Source organism: Vombatus ursinus, unplaced genomic scaffold, assembly GCF_900497805.2.
Source record: "Vombatus ursinus unplaced genomic scaffold, bare-nosed wombat genome assembly UNPS02014807.1, whole genome shotgun sequence".
Lineage (NCBI taxonomy): Eukaryota > Metazoa > Chordata > Mammalia > Diprotodontia > Vombatidae > Vombatus > Vombatus ursinus.
In genome coordinates this window covers 21,365,358-21,385,994 of record NW_020954585.1, presented here as the reverse complement: position 1 = coordinate 21,385,994, position 20,637 = coordinate 21,365,358, and the positions used below count along the sequence as shown (strand labels likewise).

The following is a 20,637-nucleotide window of genomic DNA, read 5'->3' as shown; positions in this document are numbered from 1 at the left end:
ACTCCAGGTGAAACATTTCCCCTTGTTTTTCATATGGCATTTTGTGCATGCCCTTTCTCATCCTGTCTGCCCTTCAATTTGTCAGTGTCATTATTGAAACATGGCACTCAGAGATAAACAATATTCCAGATACAGCCTGACTATTCCAGCGTGTGATAGAACGTTACCACCCTGGAACAGATGCTAAACTTTTATCCATTTTTTAATCCATTTTATATTGCTTGCTCCTATTGAGTCTGTGGCTAATTAAAAGGTCTTTTCACAGGACTCAACTTGTACTGTTGATTTTAAAAACTAAGTGCAAATAAGACTTTGTATTTATTCTTGTTAACTTTCATTTTGTTAGCTCTGGCTAGTTGTTTCAGCTTGTTGAGATCTTTTTGAATTCTGTCTTCCAAGAGGATCAACTACTCTTAGGTTTGGATGAAGGTTCACCATCTTTCCAGGACAAAGTATTTTTATAGCCTGTCCTCAAAAGGCAGCTGCTCCATCTCCTGGATTATTTTAAAAAAACATTTTGGGGATTTTTTACAGTCCTACTATGTCTGAATGATGACTGCAAGAGTCCACAGTAATCGAAGTTTGTATGTACAAGGTAAAGACAGTATGGTATAATAGAAAGAATGCTAGACTTAAAGTCAGTAGACAACCTAATTTCAAATTCTGATTCGTCGTCTTCTTTTTTTTTTTTTTTTAGGCAAGATAATTGGGGTTAAGTGACTTGCCCAGGCTCACACAGCTAGTGCCAAGTGTCTGATCTGAGACTGGATTTGAACTCAGGTCCTCCTGACCGCAGGACTGGTGTACTATCCACTGAACCATCAACTGCCCCTCAAATTCTGACTCTAACACTAACTAGCTATGATTTCTTGGGAAAGTCCCAACTTGTCTCAGCTTTAGGTTCACTATTTGTAAAACGGGGATAAATACCTGTGTGTACCTCATAGGATGGTTTGGAGAAAAGCCCTTTGCATACCCAATATGCGAATTACTGTATTATACACAGAAATTTTGCACAAGGGTTGCTGGTTGTGGTTCTGTTTCTAAATTATTTTCTGATAATACCCAGCATCTGGGTATTAATACCCAATGGCTGACCTTTTTATGCTGCGTCAACACATAGGACTGAAGTCTTCTGAGACATCAACAACTATGGATTCTCTTCCTGGGCTGTTTCTCAGAAGCACATCTCATAAACTACCATCCACTACATGTTACAATGTTTCAAAAAATCTCAAGTTGGAAGAGAAGACTTTGGAAATCATCTATCCATTCTTCTGTAGTCTGCCAGATCATTTACATAATTAAGCTAATATCTTCTGTACTTATACTAAATACCTGGTTTGTGAATAAACAAGGAATCCTGTTTTCCCACAAAAGCCAAAGACTTAAGATTGAGAAAAATAAAATTAAAAAGAGGGGTTGATTCTAAAGGGGGAGAAAGCTGTGATAAAATGTTTTTAGTTCAGACAAAGACTAGGATTACAAAAATACTAAACAGCCTTTCAGACAGCCAGAAGGAGGTGAGTTCAGTGAGGGGGGGACGGGGAAGGTCCGGGGGAGTTGGGCAAATTGGACTCGACCAGAGCTAGTACAAGGCATTTGTATGTGCCAATAAGCAAAGTTTGAAAAATGTGCCCCTTGTATGTCACTGTCCAGTTGAAGCCTTAAGCTTTCACTACTACATGTGACTTGATACCACGGAATAAGAACCTTTCTGCTACAGAGAAGACTTCTCTGGCATTGAAAAATGCAAATTTCTCTCCCTGTACTGTCATCCTTAGCCTTACCTCTCAGGCTTATATTCTCCTCTATTCATGCACCCCATTCTATGAATAAACCTCCCCTTCCTTTTTGAACCTTTAATCTCGAAGACTACCTCCTAACACTAAAGGAAGCCTCGCTTTCCTCTGAAGACATCATTCATCTCTTCACTACGGTATGATTATATCACCTAGTCCAAAACTCTTGTTGGGCAGCTAGGTGGCTCAGTGAATAAAGTGCAGGGTCTGGAGTCAGGAAGACTCATTTTCCTAAAGTCAAATTTGACCTCAGACATTTACTAGCTATATGACCCTGGGCAAGTCACTTACCCCTGTTTGCCTCAGTTCCTTCATCTGTAAAATAAACTGGTGAAGGAAATGACAAACCACTCCAGTATCTTTGCCAAGAAAACCCCAAATGGGATCAAGAAGAATAGAATAAGACTCAACAATACCAAAAAAAACTCTTGTTGCTCTCAATGATTTATGAAACTCCAGAATACCTCTCAACTTGTTTTAATTACTTTACCACACCACAAAAAGTCTTCCTCTCTACTCTAACTCTTGTTATTCTCCTTGGTGACTTGGTGATGATCACGAATTTGTGCCAATGACAGTAACAGCCTGGCTTCTCCATTAGGCACCCATGATCTCTAGCTGTACTCCATCTCAGCCACCCACAGGGGCAGTCATCCACTTCAAGACCCTGAACTCTTATTAAAGTTCCTTCTCTGATCATTATCTCTTATACTTCTACCTCTCCCAGTAGCTCATTCCTAAGTCTGCCCTCTGTCCTCTTCATGGCATTTGTCCAAACCCTTTCTGATTTTATATCTCTCTTCAGACCTGATCTTGTAGTCAGCCATCTCCACAAAGCATGACCCTCTACTCTAGAATTCCTCGCCCCAGTGTCCTTGGGCTATTCCTGGCCTATATATATACCCAAACCTACCTTACTCTTTCCATCTTTCCCTGAGCCACTAATAGAAGAAATTAAGAAAGCTCTTTGTCGACTAAGTCCACTAAAATTCATTTTTAATAATAGACAAAAGGATGGTGATAACAGCTACCATTTATACAGTGCTTTAAAGTTTATAAAACAATTTATATACATTATCTCATTTGATCCTCACAACAATCCTTTAGGGTAGGTACCATTACCTAATTTTTAAGATTTTCAATTTTTAAGAGAAGCAAACTGAGGTTCAGAGAAGTTCAGTGACCTGTCCAAAGTAACAGTTAAGTGTTTGAGGCAGGAGTTCAACCCAGGGCTTCCTGAATCCCCATCTGACCTTCTTTCCACTATACACACTCTCTCAACACTTGCTGTAGGGTAATTCATCTCACATCAACTCTCCTGGTTCTCACAGCAGTTACTCCAAATCTCCTCTAGCCTTCAACTCTACTCCATGACCTTAAATCTAAGTGACTAAGATTGATTCTGAGAGCTTTCTCATCTTCCCTTCTTCATACCTGAGAACCTTCTCTATCTTCTTTCCCTTTGGTATGATCTCAAAGGACGAGATGGACGAGCTCCTTGTGAAACTTGTGCCCTCAATCTCAATGTCTGCCTTGATCAAATTTCCACTTGAATCTTGTTCTTTTGATCTATTAACACCCCCCCAAAGTTCTTCCCCATCTTCACCCCCTTGCCTCCCACCAATCTTTCTCCTGACCCTTTCTCTTCAACTTACAAATAAGCTCTGGGATTCTCCATTTAAGAAACAAAATGCCCTCTCAACCCAAATACCCTGTCAAATTATTATCTTACATTTCTGCTCCCCTCAACTAAACTAATAGAGTTACCTATACTACTGCAGTTTAAACTTCACCTCCTAGTCACTTTCCAAATCCTAACAATTTGGCCTCCCAAACTAACCACTGTATTGATATTAACCTCTCCAAGTTCACCTATGACTTTATTAATTTCCTATTCCAGTGGCCTTTTCTAAAGCCTACCCTTGACCATTCTTCAGCATTTGACACTGCTGATCAACCTCCCCTGCCTCCTTTCTCGTACTCTCCCTTCAGTCTTCTGTAGCACTGATCGCTCCTGGTTCTCCTGCTACCTGCTCAACCATTCTTTCTGTTTCTGGTCTTAGTTGGTCTCCCTCCTCTTGACTTCTAAGTGCTGGTATCTCTCGAGTCACTGTCCTCAGATTTCTCTCTACATATATACTTATTCCCTTGGGGATATCTCATGTCATGGATATATCCTTTCTATGTAGTTAATTCTCCAAATCAATACTTTAATCTCTTGGGAGTTCACTGTTGTATTTCCAATTACCTGACAAAGATCTCCACTTGGTCCTACCAACACCTCAAATCAACAGGTCCAGAATTGAACTTAGCATCTTTCCTTTAAAACCTGCCCCTCTTCCCATCCTTCCTATTTGTGTAGAGAGGGTCGTTATCCTTCTAGTTACACAAGATTAAAACATTAGATTCATCTTTTATTCTTCCTTCTCCTTTATCTTCCACATTCAACTAGTCGCCAAATCCTATTCATTTTATTTCTGCAATATTTCCAACAACCATTTCCACTTTTCTCATATTCATTCTTATCACCATCATTAGGGCCTTCAATTATGGACTACTGTAATAGCCTTCTAGCTGGCTTCCCTGCTTCTGGTCTCCTCCCTTCTCTAAGCCTTTCCTCAAATTTTGCCTTTAGAGAGACTGCTCTTTCTATAATACCATGGTGTCTTCCTTACACACTTCTATTACCTTATTGCCCACACTGAAGTTCATCTGCCACTTTTCTGTCTACTCACAAAGCTTTGAGAGATCTTACTGCTGTTTTCCTAGTAATATTCACCATTTCCATTATCTGAAAGAGTCAAGTGTCATCTGCAATCTTAGAAATTTCACCAGGTACTCCATTTTCCAATGCATGTATGAAAATGGTAAGTACTGCTTCCTGGGGGATTACGACCTCTCAACTGTTAAATGAATACTTTTATGGAGAGAGAATAATTATCCTTATGTTATGTTTCCCATAGTTAAGCTCTCTGAACATGGGAGAATATATCCTATGGTGCCTATAGTAAGTTAGGGATTTCCCTCCCCCACAATCACCTTTGGTGTCATGTTTTTGTAGTGCATCCCTAAGCTTTAACTATCAATATCATGGAGAGGAACCACACTCTCACACACCACATCCTGTGGCATCACTAAGTCAATAAATAGACCACAAGAATCACAGTCAGCGGAGTTGGAAGGGTATACTCCATTCCAACCTTTGCCCAAATCATCAATCCTGTCTTTAACATTGCTGAAAATTGGTCATATGGATCCTACTTTTAGATTTTCAGTGACCAAAAGGTCAATTATCCTCCAAGTTACCCATTCCAGGTTTGGGCAGCTCTAATTCTTAGGAAGTTTTTCCTTGTGTAGAGCCAAAATCTGACTCCACTAACTTCTTACCACTGGACCTAGTTCTGTCTTTTTCATAAGACACGCCTTCAAAGAACTTGAAAAGAGCTATCACTGTCTCCCCTCTGCCTTTCTTTTTCTTCCCCAGTTTCTTCAACTCATTCTCATGTGGCAGAGATGCCCTTACCATTCTTCTTGTCCTTCAGTTTGTCAATATCCCTTCCAAATGTGGTGCCCAGAATGGTACAGAACACTCCAGGTGTGGTCTGACAAGTGCAGAGTACAAAGGGACTATCCCCTCCCTGGCTCTGGATGCATTACCTTTCATCAATTTAGTCTGAGATTCCATTAACCTCTTCTACTGCCACTTTACAAGGCTGCTTCATACTGAGTTTACAATTCATTAAAATGCCCAGGTCTTTTTCATATGAATATCCAGTACCATCTCTTTCATCCTGTACTTGTATGATTTTTATTTTTTAAAAAATACAAATTCAGGACTTTACATTCATCCCTACTAAGTTTCATCTTGGTATCTTCACTATACAATCCCCATCTCATTGTATCTCAATTTAATTCAATTTATTTAACTATTTCTATCAGCTTCATGTCATCTGAATTTTTTAAAAAATATATGCCACTTTTGCCATCTTCCAAGTCATTGATAAGGAATAAGGACAGGGGCAGATCCCTGGAGTAGGGTACTCCAATAGGGACCACCATTTAGTATGACATCAATCTACTGAATATATATATTCTTTGGGTCTACTTAGTAAACTCATTCTGAACCCACCTAACTGAACTATCATCTATCCATGTCTCTCCATCTTGTCCACAATGATATCATGAGAGACTGGATCAAATGCCTTGCTGACGTCCAGAGCTACTCTGTCCACTGCATTCTCCTGATCAACTAGTATAGTAACCCTGTCAAAAGAGGAAATGAGTTTAGTATGGAATGAACCCATACAGGCTTATCACCTATTCCCTAAGAGTTCAGAAACTGTCCTTTTAGTACCTTGTTCCAGAATTTTTCCTAAATTAATACTAAGTTCACGAGCTTATGATTTGAAGTATCCTTCTTCTTTCAGTTTTTGAACATCGGGACAATGTCTGCTTGTCTCCATTCCCTTGGCATCCTCCCACCCTCCCAGTCTCCTTTCCTGTGTTCTTCAGAATCACTGAGAAGAGTTTGGCAGCCACATGTGCAAGTTATTTCAATACCTGGTATCCATTTTCAGTAGCCAGCCATGGGCACCATGCTATAGTGCTGGTGAAGTTCTCTAAACCTTAGCTTCCCCTTCTATAAAACCACTAACATCTGAAACAACTTACCTCATACAGGGTTGTTATAAAGATCAAATGAGATAACATATATGAAAATGTTGTGATAACTGTAAAATACTATACAAACGCACAGAAGTATTGTGTTGCCATTATTATTGTTTCTAAAATGTGTTAGGTTAGGAAGGGGGAAAGAGTGAGAATACTAGAGTGGGACAGAAAGATAAAGATGGAAATAGCAGGAGGGGAGGATTTGGCTATTCTTCACTGAAATTGAGGATATTCTCCAACCAAGAGTCCCAAGCAGAGGAAGAACAGATGTTTCTACCACTTGGGGCTTTGAAAATAATAGAGTTAGAAACTGAATTTGTCCTGGGAAGCCAGTGTCAGTGAGAGGCAAGGTGGCATAAAGGACAGAGAGCTGGCTTCAGAGTCAGGAAGACCTAAGTTCAAATCTATCTCTGACACACATACTGGCTGCTGACCCTGGGTAAGACATTCAACCTCTCAGTGCCCAAGGCAACTAAACAGTTATGGTCTTAAACAAGACTATAAGTTGCAGGGTAGGTATGGATTTGTATTGGTAGAGGGAATTTCTTCACTAGGCATTTCCTTTACCAATGAAATCATGGGTTCAATGCAAAAAAAAAAGGCCAGTGTCTCAGTGAAGGACAATAACGGTATTTAACCCAGGGGTAGGGAACCTGCGACCTTGAGGCCACATGTAGCTTTCTAGGTCCTTGGGTGCGGCCTTTTTTCTGAGTCCAAATTTTACAGAACAAGTGCTTTTATTAAGGGGATTTGTTCTGTGAAGTTTGGATTCAGTCAAAGGGCCGCACTTGAGGACCTAGATGTCTACATGTGGCCTCGAAGCCACAGTTTCCCCACCCCTGAGGGCTCTGAGGGCTAATACTGAAACAAAACACTTACTGGTTGCTAGTTTACAACATGGCTCTAAATATGGCTTTGGATACAACTTACTTATGATGTTTAGGAACAGTTCTCTCGTTGTTGAAGTATTGCTGTTTCACTCTCACACCATAAATCCACCTATTTTACCCACAAAGAATAATGCATTTGGATTTCATCATCTTGAAAAATCAAAACATATCTGCAATTTTTTGCCCAGGTGTCTCTTGGCCTTGTAGCTATTTTGGCCAAATAAGATAGAGGGCAAGAAGGAGTATGTTAGCTCATATATATGTTCATGTTGTGGGCAAAGCAAGTATGCCCACATTGGGGTTCTCACCACTGCCTCGTTCTCTGGAGCAGACTGATTTGACATTGTGTGACGGTTGTCGTGGGTCCAAGAAGGAAACATGAGCTTGGGAGCCCACTGCATACACAGACCACTCATGGCCATAGGCCAGACACACATTCTCACGACAGTATGGCAGCTTGATGGACAGGAGCTGAAAACCAACAGAAAGAGGATGAGCATATGACACAAGGAAATGGCAGACAACCCCTGACCCCAACACTTTCAGAGGGCAAGATGATAAACAGGTAAAAATATAAGCTATCAACAAAATAAACCCATAAAAACTCTTTCTTCTGTGTCTCTAGAGAATCAGTCTTCAAGAGCTGCCAGAAAAAAAAAGCATGTGATCATCTTTAAGAAATGAAAATAGGTAGACATTGGTGAGAATAAGGCAGGAAAGAAGATAAGCCTTAAACCAAAGAATCAGAGATTAGTTTTGAGGAACCTGCTCTACTCAAACAGAGCCATCTTTCTCCTCATTGTGGAATAAATATAGCAATTTCATTACCTTTGACCAAGTCATTACATTCAACAGAACTGCTAGGATAGTCTAGACTACAGAAGGCAAATCAAAAGGGCAGTGAATGTGTGGGAGGATTAGGAGGGTAACTCATTCTATCCCCCTTTACCCTCCAATAAGAAACTCATTGGAATCTTGTCAGATTCACTTATTCATCCACATGACAGATTTTTATTGAGTACCTGTCTATGTGAAGCACTATACTAGCATCCTGAAGAACAAAATCTTGCAAACTTGCTAAAAGAAAAAGGACTTTCTGAGTACTGCTTCCTTGTGAGAAATAATTACAATAATTACAACAGAAGTTGCAAGCAACAAAGAATGTTTGATTATAGAATTAAGAGAAAGATACTATTTCAAATATAAGTGCATTGGATTTAATACATTCTAGAAAAATTTTATGTAAACTGAATCCATCTTCCCACTGATTTACATGATAATTTCAGGGACACTTTGTTTTTATTTATAATTGATATTCACTTGCCAATGGCTAATACTTAATTTTATTTGCCCTCAATGCCTTAATCAAGTAGTTAATTATAAACACTTAAATAGACTAGGAGGGCTACTACTGAAAAGAATTAAAAAATATCTTCTAATTGAGCCATTTAAATATCTAGAATTCTCAAAAAGAAGGATACACTTGGATTCTAATGATTCAAGAGTTAAATTCAAGGGATTTCTACAATTTCCTCAAGCTTAGTTGTAGGCAAAAAGGTACCCAGGGGTTTTCTATAGCTGAGTTATCTCAGAACTGGTTAGGAGACTAGGAGAAAGTCATGGAGCACCATGACTACAAGATTAACTGATTTTCATACAAAGTCACAAAGGAAGTACTGTGATCACACCTTGGACAGTGTATGTTCTGCTTTCCAGAGATGAAAGTAGCCATCGAGGGACACTGCTCCAAGCTCCTGGAAGAAAAAATGAGAAGCAGGTTAAAGATACCTCTACAACAATTCATGTCCCATAGGCATTAAAGGCAGAACTGGGTGGGTGGTGCCTAGAACTAGGCAGCCATGATTTCCCATTCTGGTCCCTCCACATATCTCACCCCATTAAAGTTCTTGCTTCACTGTGGAGAGGTAATATGGTATAAGAGAAAGAGAGCTGGGTTTAGAGAAATCAAGAAAAATGGATGTGAATCACAAGTCTGTGACTATGGGCGAAATGCCTTTACCTCTGAGTCTCAGTCTTCTCATTTGGAAAATAAGGATAACAATAACTATATATTTAGTAATATTATATATACAATATAATATTACATATAATATATACTTATTATATATTATATATAATAGCACCTACCTCTAAGAATTGGTAGGGTAAAAACATTTTGTAAACTTTAAAGTGCTATAGAAATATAAGTTATTATAATAATAATTATTATTATTACTAACTGCTTGATCCCCACTTTTGGAGACATTTGTTGTTCTTATGATTCTTCTAGCCCTGTCTCAAGTTACCTCCACTTTATTTTATACTTCTGATTTGGAAGATCCAAGTCAACTTTGGAGTGTAAGTCATCGGAGAAGGAAAGACAATACGGCAAGTGACTGTTTTTAGGGTCATAGTAATAATAAAATATTAATATGAAAATCTGTCCAAGAATAGACTCTAGTACCTGTGAGAGTCTATGTCCACAGCAGGTAAATAAATGATCAACAAAATAAGCATGTACTTGTGTGTGTACATAAATAAGTCCACACAACTCTGGGAAAACAGGCACAAACCAAATACAAACTATCTAAGCTGGGGACTGTCTCAGGGAAATGAGAGAGGTACCAACACAAGTCTTATTTGCTGACTTGTGTTCTAGTCCAGTTGCTCCCACCTTTGGACTTACAACATTGTTATTGTTTCTGGCAAATATTTCTCTCCATTTTAGGGAGAAGAGAATCAAACTGAGCACTGCTGGGAACCCAGAAAGACTCAAGTTACTTGATAATACTGACTCAAGCCCAAGATGTAGATGCATCCTCATCATGGGAAAGTTGCTGATGCCTCCTTCCAGACTTGTTCACTGAAAGCTCAAGAAAAAAGGAAATATTTCCTAAATTGTCTAACAGTAAGAAAAAGCAAAAGCAGGCTCCAGTAATCAAATTTCCCAGCAGCACTGACATCTTCCTATGGTTTGTCTATATTCACCCATGTGTATACTTCTCAGTCCCCTGCACACAACATGTGAGCACATGCACACATCCTTACTTTGTTTTTATTGTTGAAGGCCAGGGCCCGGACCTTGCAGTTGTCAGGATTAGTATTCTCCTTAGGGATGTCTTTTAGGGCCCTATGTGTGATGTGAGCATACACAGGGACTCGGGATACGTTGTGCCTGGCATCGCTTTTGGTCAACACATCTTCTGTCACCTCCCAAAGCCCCATGGAACCATCCCGTGAACCTGCAGAGGAAACAAGTACTCAGTTTGGACAAACAAAGCACTGACTAACCTTCCTCACAACCAAACAGTGGGTTTCATTAGTTCAATTTTGCAGAAATTAGGACAACTTCCTCTGCCCCCCAACAAATGTTTCCTTGCTCCTAGAGATTTTGTGATATAGTGGGTAGTTTGCTGAACAAGCCAGGAATACCTGCATTCAAATCACATCCCAGATGCTGCCTAGTTTTGTGACTCTGGACAAGTCAACTCTTTGTGCATTAGTTTCTTCATTTGTAAAATGAGGTATTAGATTCAATAGCTCTCAAATGTCTTACAGTTGGTAATCCTTTGTCCCTTCTCACACTCACCATTATCCTACTAAGAGTCTAACAAGAATTCAGAGTCCTGAAATAGGACTGGTTGAGGGCTAGAGTGTCTTTTTAATTTGTGTTGTCACACAGGCCTGATTTCCTGACTGCTTTTTCTTCAGGCCCTGATTCTGTGTTAATTCTTACAAATAGCTAGCCTGGTCTAAATCAGGAACACCAAAAGAGAAAACCAATAATGTCTGAGCCTCACACACAGTTCTGTCATATGAATTCATGGCAGGGATCAATGCTAAAGGCCTCAGTTCTGAGGGCCCTTAGCAGGAAGGAAAAGGAATAACTGCAAAACACCAGGTTGATGTGGACGAGAAGAGCCAGGTGTGGGATAGAGAATGAAAGAAATAGTCTCTGAGGTAGGTGAGAAACTATTACTCTGAATGATAAGGAGATCCTAGAGAAGTTCTGATTCATTTTCATTTTGAGAGCCTCAGTTCTAGTTACAGGTAGCATAAAGAAAAGCAATCAATTTTGAATTGCCAGGCCTCAGTTTAAATCCTGACTGAGATATGTGTGTGGACACAAATCACAACCTCTCTGATCCTCGGGTTCCTCATCTGTATAAAGGAGATGATACTTAAGTACTAGCCACCTAACAGGGCTACTGTTAAGAAAAATTCCTTGTAAACTACAATATGCATTATAAGTGTGAGTTGTTTGATACTTAGGGATAACAAAATATCTTACATTTAAAAAATTCCACTAAGAAATTACTTTTGAAATAAAATGCTTTTATTTCAAAGAATAAATTTTCTTACAGATTTTTAATTTAACACAACCAACCCCAGGGATGTGGCATAGGAAAATGTCAGTAAGGCTTACCTTTTCCTACTCAAGATTCTCATGGAGCTATTAATACCATTCTCACCTTTACTGCCTTTAAAGGTACTATCCTTTTCATAGAAAGGGGCCACATCTGACTCACCACTGAAAGATCATTTAGTTTAGATTATTTTTCCAATTGCTGGGATGGACACACATTCATTCATTCTCGCTCAGACCCCTTTGTGACCATCAGCAGGGTAACTGAATGGGATTAGTGCCACAGTTTTGCCTTATTCCATGGCTATGAAATGCCTTCCAATGTGTTTCTTACTATACTTAAAATGGTAAAAGTAAATCATTCTCTTTTTGCTTGTTTACTTCTTTTCAGTCTTCTTTGCCGGTATCTTCCAACTACTTCTTAAACTTTGGTGTCCCCAAAGATCCAGACATAGGCTCTCTTCTTTCTGTATATTCTCTCTTGTTCATCTCATCAGCTCCACTCAGATGATGCACTAAACTACACATCCAACCCCAACATCTCTCTTGAATTTTAATCTTGCATAGTCAAATGCCTGCTAAACATTTCTAATCTGATGATGGCATCTTAAACTCAACATGACCCAAACTGAACTCATTATGTTCCTTGCTGAAGTGGATCCTCCTCTAAAGCTTTCCTATTTCTGTAACTGCTTTCATAACCTCAGATTTACCTTTGACTCTTCCTTCTTTTTCATCTCCATGTACATTCAGTTGCCAAACATTGTGGAGGAGTTCATTCCCACATTCTTCACATCCACCCTCTTCTCTACACTCACATAGTCAGAACTCACTTAGTTCAGACTTTTTGCCAGGATTACTGCAATATAGCCTCCTAATTGGTATTTTGGTTCTGGTCTCTCAAATCCCTACTCAAATCTATCCAAATGGAGCTGCCAAAATAGTCTAAGGCATGGGTCTGCTTAGTTTCCTCTTTCTTATTGGTATTCTTTTGCCTTTTGGCAGTCTCCCCAGATTGCCATTTAAAGTCCTCTCTAACCTGGCTCCAACCTACCTTTCTAGATGAATTTCATATTATTCTCTTTCCTTAACTTTATGTTCTATCTTAATAGGCCTACTAGGTATTCCATAAATTCTGCACACCACTTCCTGTTTCCATGCCTTGTCATAGTTTATTCCACATGCATGGAATGTAGTCCCCTACTCTTTACCTCTGTCTCTTAGACTCTTTATATTCATCTAAAGACTAACTCAAGGACCACTTTCTTATGTAAAGTGTTCTCAACTCTCTCAGTTAGAGAACTCTACCTTCTCAAAATAACATGCCTACTCATGCCTACATCAACTGCCTACAAATAGTAAACCTCCAAGAGGATAGAAAGTCCTTGAGGTCAAACTTTTGTCTTTACATTCTTAGTGCCTAGCACAGTACGCCATATAAAGGCACTTCAAGCAATCAGTTGACAAGTACTTACTGTATGGCAATATTGCCACATGACAGCACTGTTTCTAGTCGCTGCCTTTTGTCTTTGTATCCCCAAGCAGTACTTGCCCTAAGTGGGTTACATTCTACTGTATGAGGAAAACAGCACATACACATGTAGATATATATATAAAATATATACAAGATAATTTGGGAAAGGTGAGGCACTAACAGCCATAGAGATTAGGTTCATGTAGTAATGTATAATCAAGCTTGGAAATGCAGGGTGGAATTAGATTTTGAAAGGTTTTAAATACCAAACAAAGGTGCTTGTATTTGATGCTAAAGGTTAGGAGGGGGTTACTGGAGCTACTTAATTGAGTGGAGGAGTGGTATGGTCAGGCCAGTGCTTTAGGAAAATCACTGCAGCAGTTGAGAGGAGAGAGACTTGAGGCAGAGATTACTGAGTCCAGATGAGGGCCTGAACAAGGCTGGTGAGCTAGTAATTAGAAAGAACAGGATAGATGTGAGAGATATTGTGAAGCTAGAATCAAGAAGACTTGGAAGCTGTTGGATGTGTAGAATAAGGGAGAATGAGTAGCTGAGGATGAGTTGGAGGCCATAAAACTGGTGTTCAGGCAGCATCCTAAATAAGCTTCATGTCACTTTCCTTCCTTAGGGATAAAGACAACAAAATTCACCTCCTAGTCACCTTAAGTACCTTCCTTGTGTGCCACTGTCCTCACCCTAGCACCTAGGTTTAGAAGGGACACAGGAAGACAAATAATATTTAAGGGAAATGTGAGAAATCAATAACTCAACTCTTGGTAGGTCCTAGCCTCAGATAGGAACTCAAAGGGAGTGGAGCATTCTTGTATTTTTGCCTATACTTCTTAGCAATCTGGTATAGAACCAGCTCAGTGGTTACTGCCAAGTTCAAATTAAAATGTTACTCTTAGCTAAAAAAAAAAAAACATATGTAGGATTTTGGACAGAAAGATAAAGTTCTGGGGATCCTTTACTTTCCTTTTTTGAGTTTGCTGCTGGCAATATTAAAATAAATACTTGACTAAAACATTTTCTCTACAAGTACAACTTCTTTCAAATGCCAGAGCCTGAAAATCGCATAGCCCTAGATTCTCTCCTATATTTAAATTCATTTTAAAAAAATCCTGCAGCTCCCTGAAATAAAAGTCTTGTCATACAACCAAGGAAAAGAGTAAAGAACTGATCCAAAGGGAATTTTCTTTCCAACCTCATTGTACCCTTTTCCTCCCTCCTAGCCAATCCCTCATCCTGAGCTCCAGCCAAGCCAGCCTTTTCCCTGTTCCTCACAGGCAGTGCTCCATTTTCCATCTCTTGTCTTTGCACTGACCGCCTAATATACCAGGAATGTACTCCCTCCTCACTTCTAGCTCAGAGGTTCCTGCTCTCCCTTCAAGATGCAGTCAAGCACCATCTTATGCATGAAGCCTTCTTTGATCCCCTCAGCTGCTAGTGCCTCCCTTTCAAATCACCTTGCATTTAGCTAGTTTGTGTTTATTTGTGCTTATTACCTTTGTATTTTTTTCTGTATAAACTGACATAGGTCATTGTAGCCATTAGAATGTAAGCACCTTGTAAGCAGGGATTATTTCACTCACTGTGTTTGTATCCTACGGTACGTGGCACACTGTAGACATTTAATAAATATTTGTTGACTGACTACTCACTCACTCTAGTCTTCTGGCTCCTACTCCTATACGTTCTTTGTTGCCTCTAGCATTGATAAGTCTACTCAAAAATGATTCTAAGGAGAATTACAGAATATATCCTATTACTTTAGGCTCCTAAGCTCTTTTGAATCAAGTACTCTGTAGTTTTTGTCAACTGTGTGATGAGAATCCCTTAGCCAGAAAGTTCCAAAAGATCCTACAACATTGAAAATCATCTTAGAATATGATAATTTTACCAGAAACTGCCATGGTATCGCTGATCCATGCAATAGAGAATATCCAGTCCTTGTGTCCATCCTTGAAGCAAGGGAGAGAAGAAAAGAAAATCAGGGCTCATCACACTGATTCCATTATTTTGAGTCTGTGAATCAGCAAAAGAAAACCTACAAATCAATTTGCTAAAATGGCAGCTATAGTCTATTCCAACACACATTTGTAAAAATGATAAATGTAATAACATTCTAACCAATGGATACTGACATAAACATCTCCAGATCTCTCTCTCTCTCTCTCTCTCTCTCTTTTTTCCATATCTTTCTTGAAACTGAGAGAAAATCAATTCTCTTAAGGAAATGGTGGTGCCTGGGAATCAGTAAATGAGTTCAGCTGGCATTTATCTCAAGTCCTTGCCTGATTCTCCCTTACATATTCCCAGGAGAACTGTTCCTGTTTCCCAAGCAAAAACAAAACAAAACAAAATACAATGCTAATAGCCCCATCATTCAAAATTAATTATTTGAAGTGTGTGGCTCACAAAACTCTGGTTCTGAATGTAGAACCAAATTAAAATGTAATTGGGAAATGTTTAACAAAATAAATAAAATTATAGTACAATATACATAATGGTAATTTGTGGTTTTCTTAGTCATATGTGGCCCACGGGGATCTGTTTCTATTTGAGTTTGACACCACTAATCTTGAATATCATCACATTAATAACTATTTCCATTTCTATTAATACTATATTTGCTTATTTAAAGCAGAAATTTGCTTTACATATATGGATCTTTATCCCTTGAAACAAGCAAAGTTAAAAATAGCTGAATTGTTAATAAAAGCCATTGTCCCATCTCAATTCTGCCATCTCTGCATGACCAAGAATGATTTCTCCTTCTTGAAAGGTTCTTAACACTGTTTCTAGATTTAATTTCTGGTCTCAGAACTTTCTGAGGATCAAGTTAGTGTTTTAAATAGGATGGGATGGGGAACTTTCCAGAACACTTGGTGAAAAGCAGAGGGAGAAGAGGAGCTGTCGCTGCCCTAGCTCCATGCAAAATAACTCACCCCACCCCAACCTTCTCTTTTTTCCACCTGCTCCCCCAACATCCCAAATGATTCACTAGCAGTCCCCTTTCATCCCCCAGACACTGACATTTCCACAGTGGGAATATCACTCCTTGATTATAGAAAATGGGGAAGAAAGCCTTATTATGATTTTTTTGGGGGGTAAAACTCAATGCCTTCCAGGAAGAACTAAAAAAGGTATATAGGAAGCTATCTTTGAAATACCACCTGATAGCTAAGACAGATAAGAATTCAAATGAAGGAGAAAAGTTCAAACAATTCTCAGCTTATGAAATGCTTTCTGATGCAAAGAAGGGACTTATATGACAAAGGTGGAGAACAAGCCATCAAAAAGGGTGGTTCTGCTAATGGCTTTGGTTTTCTAGTTGAAATATTTGCTATTTTTTTTGGAGGAAGTGGAAGAAGGCAAAAGAAACAGAGAGATAAAAATGCTGTTCATCAGTTGCCAGTGACCTTAGAAGATTTATATAATGGTACAACAAGAAACTGGCTTTGCAAAAGAATTTGATTTGTGATAAATGTGAAGGACAGGGTGATTTAAGAATGGAGCTGTAGAATGCTGTATCAAATGCAGAGATACTAGAATGCAAATAAGAATTCATCAGATAGAACCTAGAATGGTTCAGCAAATTCAATCAATTTGCATGGAATGCCAAGGGCACAGGGAGCAAATCAGACCTAAAGATAGACTTAAATGTTGCAGTGGAAGGAAAACTGTTCAAGTGAAAAAGATTCTGGAGGTTCATAATGACAAGGGCATGAAAGATGGTCAGAAAATAACATTCCATAATGAAGGTGACTAGGAGCCAGGACTTGAGCCAGGAGATATTAACATTGCTTTGGATCAGAAGGACCACGCTATATTTACACAATGAGCTGAGGACCTTTTCATGTGTACAGATATCCAATTCATCAAAGCATTGTGTGGTTTTCAAAAACCAACATCAACTCTTGACAATAGAACTATAATCATTCCTTCTCGCCCTGGTCAGATTGCCAAGCATGGAAATAGAAATATCAAATGTGTGTTGAATTAAGGCATCCAGATTTATTGCTGACCTTATGAAAAAAGGATTCTAATAATTGACTTTAAGGTAAACTTTCCAGAGAATGGTTTTCTTTCATCAGATAAGCTATCTTTGTTGGAAAAGTTATTGCTTGAAAGAAAGGAAGTAGAGGAGACTGGAGAAATGGATCAAGTAGAACTGGTGAACTTTGACTTATCTCAAGAAAGAAGATGACATTACAATAGGGACTAACAGTGGCATTTATAAGGATGATGAGTATGAAGTAGTGTTCAGTGTCAAACCTCTTAATGGGAGCCAGTGAATACTCTTCACTGTAATGCTGGCTTTTATATGCAATAATGAATGAGTGAAGAACTACAATCATCTCAGTACACTCACTACTAGCTATTGTTTTTGTTGTAATATTCAACCATAGTTACGTTTTTTATGTTCATATTAATGAATAAAATCAGTGATATAAAATGCTGACTTTGCAATTTATGATGTTCAGAGTGCAAGATAGTTTAACATTGTTAATTATTTCCTTATGGTGAAGAAGCCCCCCAGGAATTTTTCACGATTTGTACTTTTGTTTCAAAGTGCATATGTAAGGCCTTAGACTGAGGTTTAATTCTTGATTGATTAAATGTTCACAAGCATTTATAATTATTAAACTCTAAAATTAAATTTTTTACTGAATTTTTTAAAAAGTAGGATGGGATGAGACAGGGGCCTTCAAATCATTCTTGCTGACTCAAATGCCTCTCATTAGCAGGATGCCATCTTGCTCCAATTTAAGTGTTGTGTAAATGATTAGATTTGGGATTTGATTATACTGTTTTCTACCTGGTGCTACTGAATCAATCCTGAAAGACTAAGTTTACCTGGCCTATTAATCTAAAATCCACAATATGAACAAGAAAGTTTTGCTTTCTATAGAAGCAATAAAAAAATCAGTTTGGTTTAAGCCTCAGTTCTCATGAAATGAAATTTAAAAAAAAAGATGAGGAAGGGGGGAAAAGGACAGACAGGAAGAGTTTGAAAAGTTGGAGGTCAAGGAAGGGCCTTTTTTTTTTTTAAGGAAGAGCCTTTTTTAAGGCTTAAATTGAAAGGTCAAGAGAAAGCCCCATGCTAGGAAGGCTGCTTACGTTTAATGTCAAATGTGGGAAGAGATGAAAAGAAAGAAGAAGAAAATAATAGTCTCATAGAAAGAACCACAAGAACCATTAACAAGACCTATCTCCTTATTCTCACCAGAGAGGCAGGGGGACTACTAGGGTAAACTATAACCTATAACCATCAGGCATGGTCACTATATTGGCTATCTTTGCTTAACTGTTTTTCTTGATTACAAGGGAGAGTTTAATTCAGAGGGTGGGTGGAAATGATGGATGTAAAAACAAAAGGTGTCAATAAAGCCAAGTTTTTTTAAATGGCTATTCCTCTTTCCCTATGTAGTTCTGTCATTTTTTCTGCTAATGCTATGTACTTTGGGAGGGAAAACTGGGAAAATAAAGAGACTAGGTCTGCCCCTTGGCATAAACTCCCTGTTCAGTCACACAAGGCTTAAGTAATGTAAATTACATGACATGACGGCTGCATCTTTCTAAGAGGGCACAGAAGCAAACAGATGTTTGAACTTGAATGGATCTCACACATATCAGGTTAGCTAAAATGATAAAAGGGGAAATTAACAAATGTTGGAGGTGATGTGGAAAAACTGGGACACATTGACTGTTGGTGGAACTGTGAACTATCCAACCTTTTTGGATTTATAACCCAAAGAGTTATAAAACTGTGTATACCCACTGACCCAGAAATATCACTATTCGGTCTGTTTCTCAAGGTGATCACGGAAAAAGGAAAAGAACTTACATGTGGTTTTTTTTGGGGGGGAGCAGTTGGGGTTAAATAACTTGCCCAGTGTCACACAGCTAGTAAGTGTCAAGTGTTTGGTCTGAGGCCGCATTTGAACTCAGGTCCTTCTGACGTCAGGGCCGGTGCTCTATCCACTGCACCACCTAGCTGCCCCTAGAACTTACATGTTCTAAAATATTTATAGCAGCTCTCTTTGTGGTAGCAAAGAACTGGAAATTGAGGGGATGCCTATCAATTGAGGAATGACTAAATAAGTTGTGGTATATGATTGTGATGGGACTGTGCTACAAGAAATGATGAGCTCATTGATCTTAGAAAAACATGGAAAGACTTGCAGGAAATAATAAAGAGTGAAATGAGCAAAACCAAGAGAACACTTGTAACAGCAATACTGTTTGAAGAACAACTGTGAATGACCAAGTTATTTTGAATATTATAAATGCTCAAATCAACTATAAAGGACCTATGAAGGAAGATGCTATCTACTTTCAGAGAAAGAACTGATAAAAAGATGTTTTTACATATATGTGTGTGTGTGTGTGTGTGTGTGTGTGTGTGTGTGTGTGTAAATATATAAACATATCTGTGTGTAATGGTGGCCTTCTCTAATGCAGTGTGGGGAGGGAGGGAGAAAAAAATTAAAAGTGCACAGCAGAGAACAAAAGAAAACTCAGTGGAAGCACAGAAAAGCACGGTAGCTTTGAAAATGATGCGTAGTATTTATTACATAGTTTTTTTAAAAATAAACTGTGTAAAATGAAGATTATGGTTTCATATTGAATCCTCTCTTTGTATTGTACTGTGTAAATGGAAATTTTTTCTCTCTTTTTGCATTTAAGTTCAAAATGAATTTAAAAAAAGAACTTGAATTGAGCTAGGAAAGGTTCTATTTTGACAAATGACTAACTGCTCAGCAGAACAAAAAGTAAGTTTGATTCTTCTAGACAATGAAATGCTGGACATTATTAGGAAAGCTTGGAGACAGAAAACATAACTCTCCCCCTATACAAAATCAGAATTCCCCTGCTCTTAGAATGCAATGTATAGTTTTGGTCGCTGCCACATAAGAGAGCTTGAGAAGGTACATAAAAACAACTAAGATGATCCACGAGTTGGAGAGCTGGATTAGTTTTTTAGAAGAGATTAAAACACTTTAGATTCTTCAGTATGGAAGAACAAAGTGTTAGATGAGCTAAGGCTATGAAGTTATGAATGGTATGAACAACAAAGTCTATACCCAATCTCAAAGTACTAAAAAATAGCAGCCATATCCACATCCGCTGAAACTGAAAGAGAGAAATTTATACTTAATATAAAAGGAGAAACTGATACTTAGTGAAGTAGGAAGTAAAATCATGGAATTCATTAAACAAGTAGTACTGTCTAAAAACAAAAAGGATCCAAGATAGGGTTCAATCAACTCCAAAATGAGATATTAAAGGAATGCTTAGGGTTATGCTCCAAACACATTTCAACATCCATTCAGACTAGTTCTCAGCATCACTTTATGGTTCCTCAAAGAAAAGACAGAAATAGGGCAAAGGGAAATAAAAGTCTATAGCATGGGTGCCATTAAAGTC

At 38.5% G+C, this 20,637-nt stretch overlaps 1 protein-coding gene and 1 pseudogene across 2 annotated transcripts in view; one reads left to right on the top strand and one right to left on the bottom strand.

The window, feature by feature from the left end:
- The window catches only part of DCAF12 (DDB1 and CUL4 associated factor 12), a 110,813-nt gene that overhangs the window by 20,870 nt on the left and 69,306 nt on the right, over window positions 1-20,637 (bottom strand). For both annotated transcript variants that reach the window (XR_003570227.1, XM_027874539.1), the window contains exons 4-7: window positions 15,104-15,164; window positions 10,412-10,605; window positions 9,052-9,117; window positions 7,672-7,834 (exon numbers count right to left, since the gene is read on the bottom strand). Coding sequence is in view for 1 of the 2 variants with exons in the window: in XM_027874539.1 (XP_027730340.1) it covers window positions 7,672-7,834; window positions 9,052-9,117; window positions 10,412-10,605; window positions 15,104-15,164 (484 nt within the window). In the remaining variant the exon portion in view is untranslated. The remainder of the gene's footprint in view (window positions 1-7,671; window positions 7,835-9,051; window positions 9,118-10,411; window positions 10,606-15,103; window positions 15,165-20,637) is intronic.
- On the top strand, window positions 16,317-17,431 carry LOC114051965 (annotated as a pseudogene).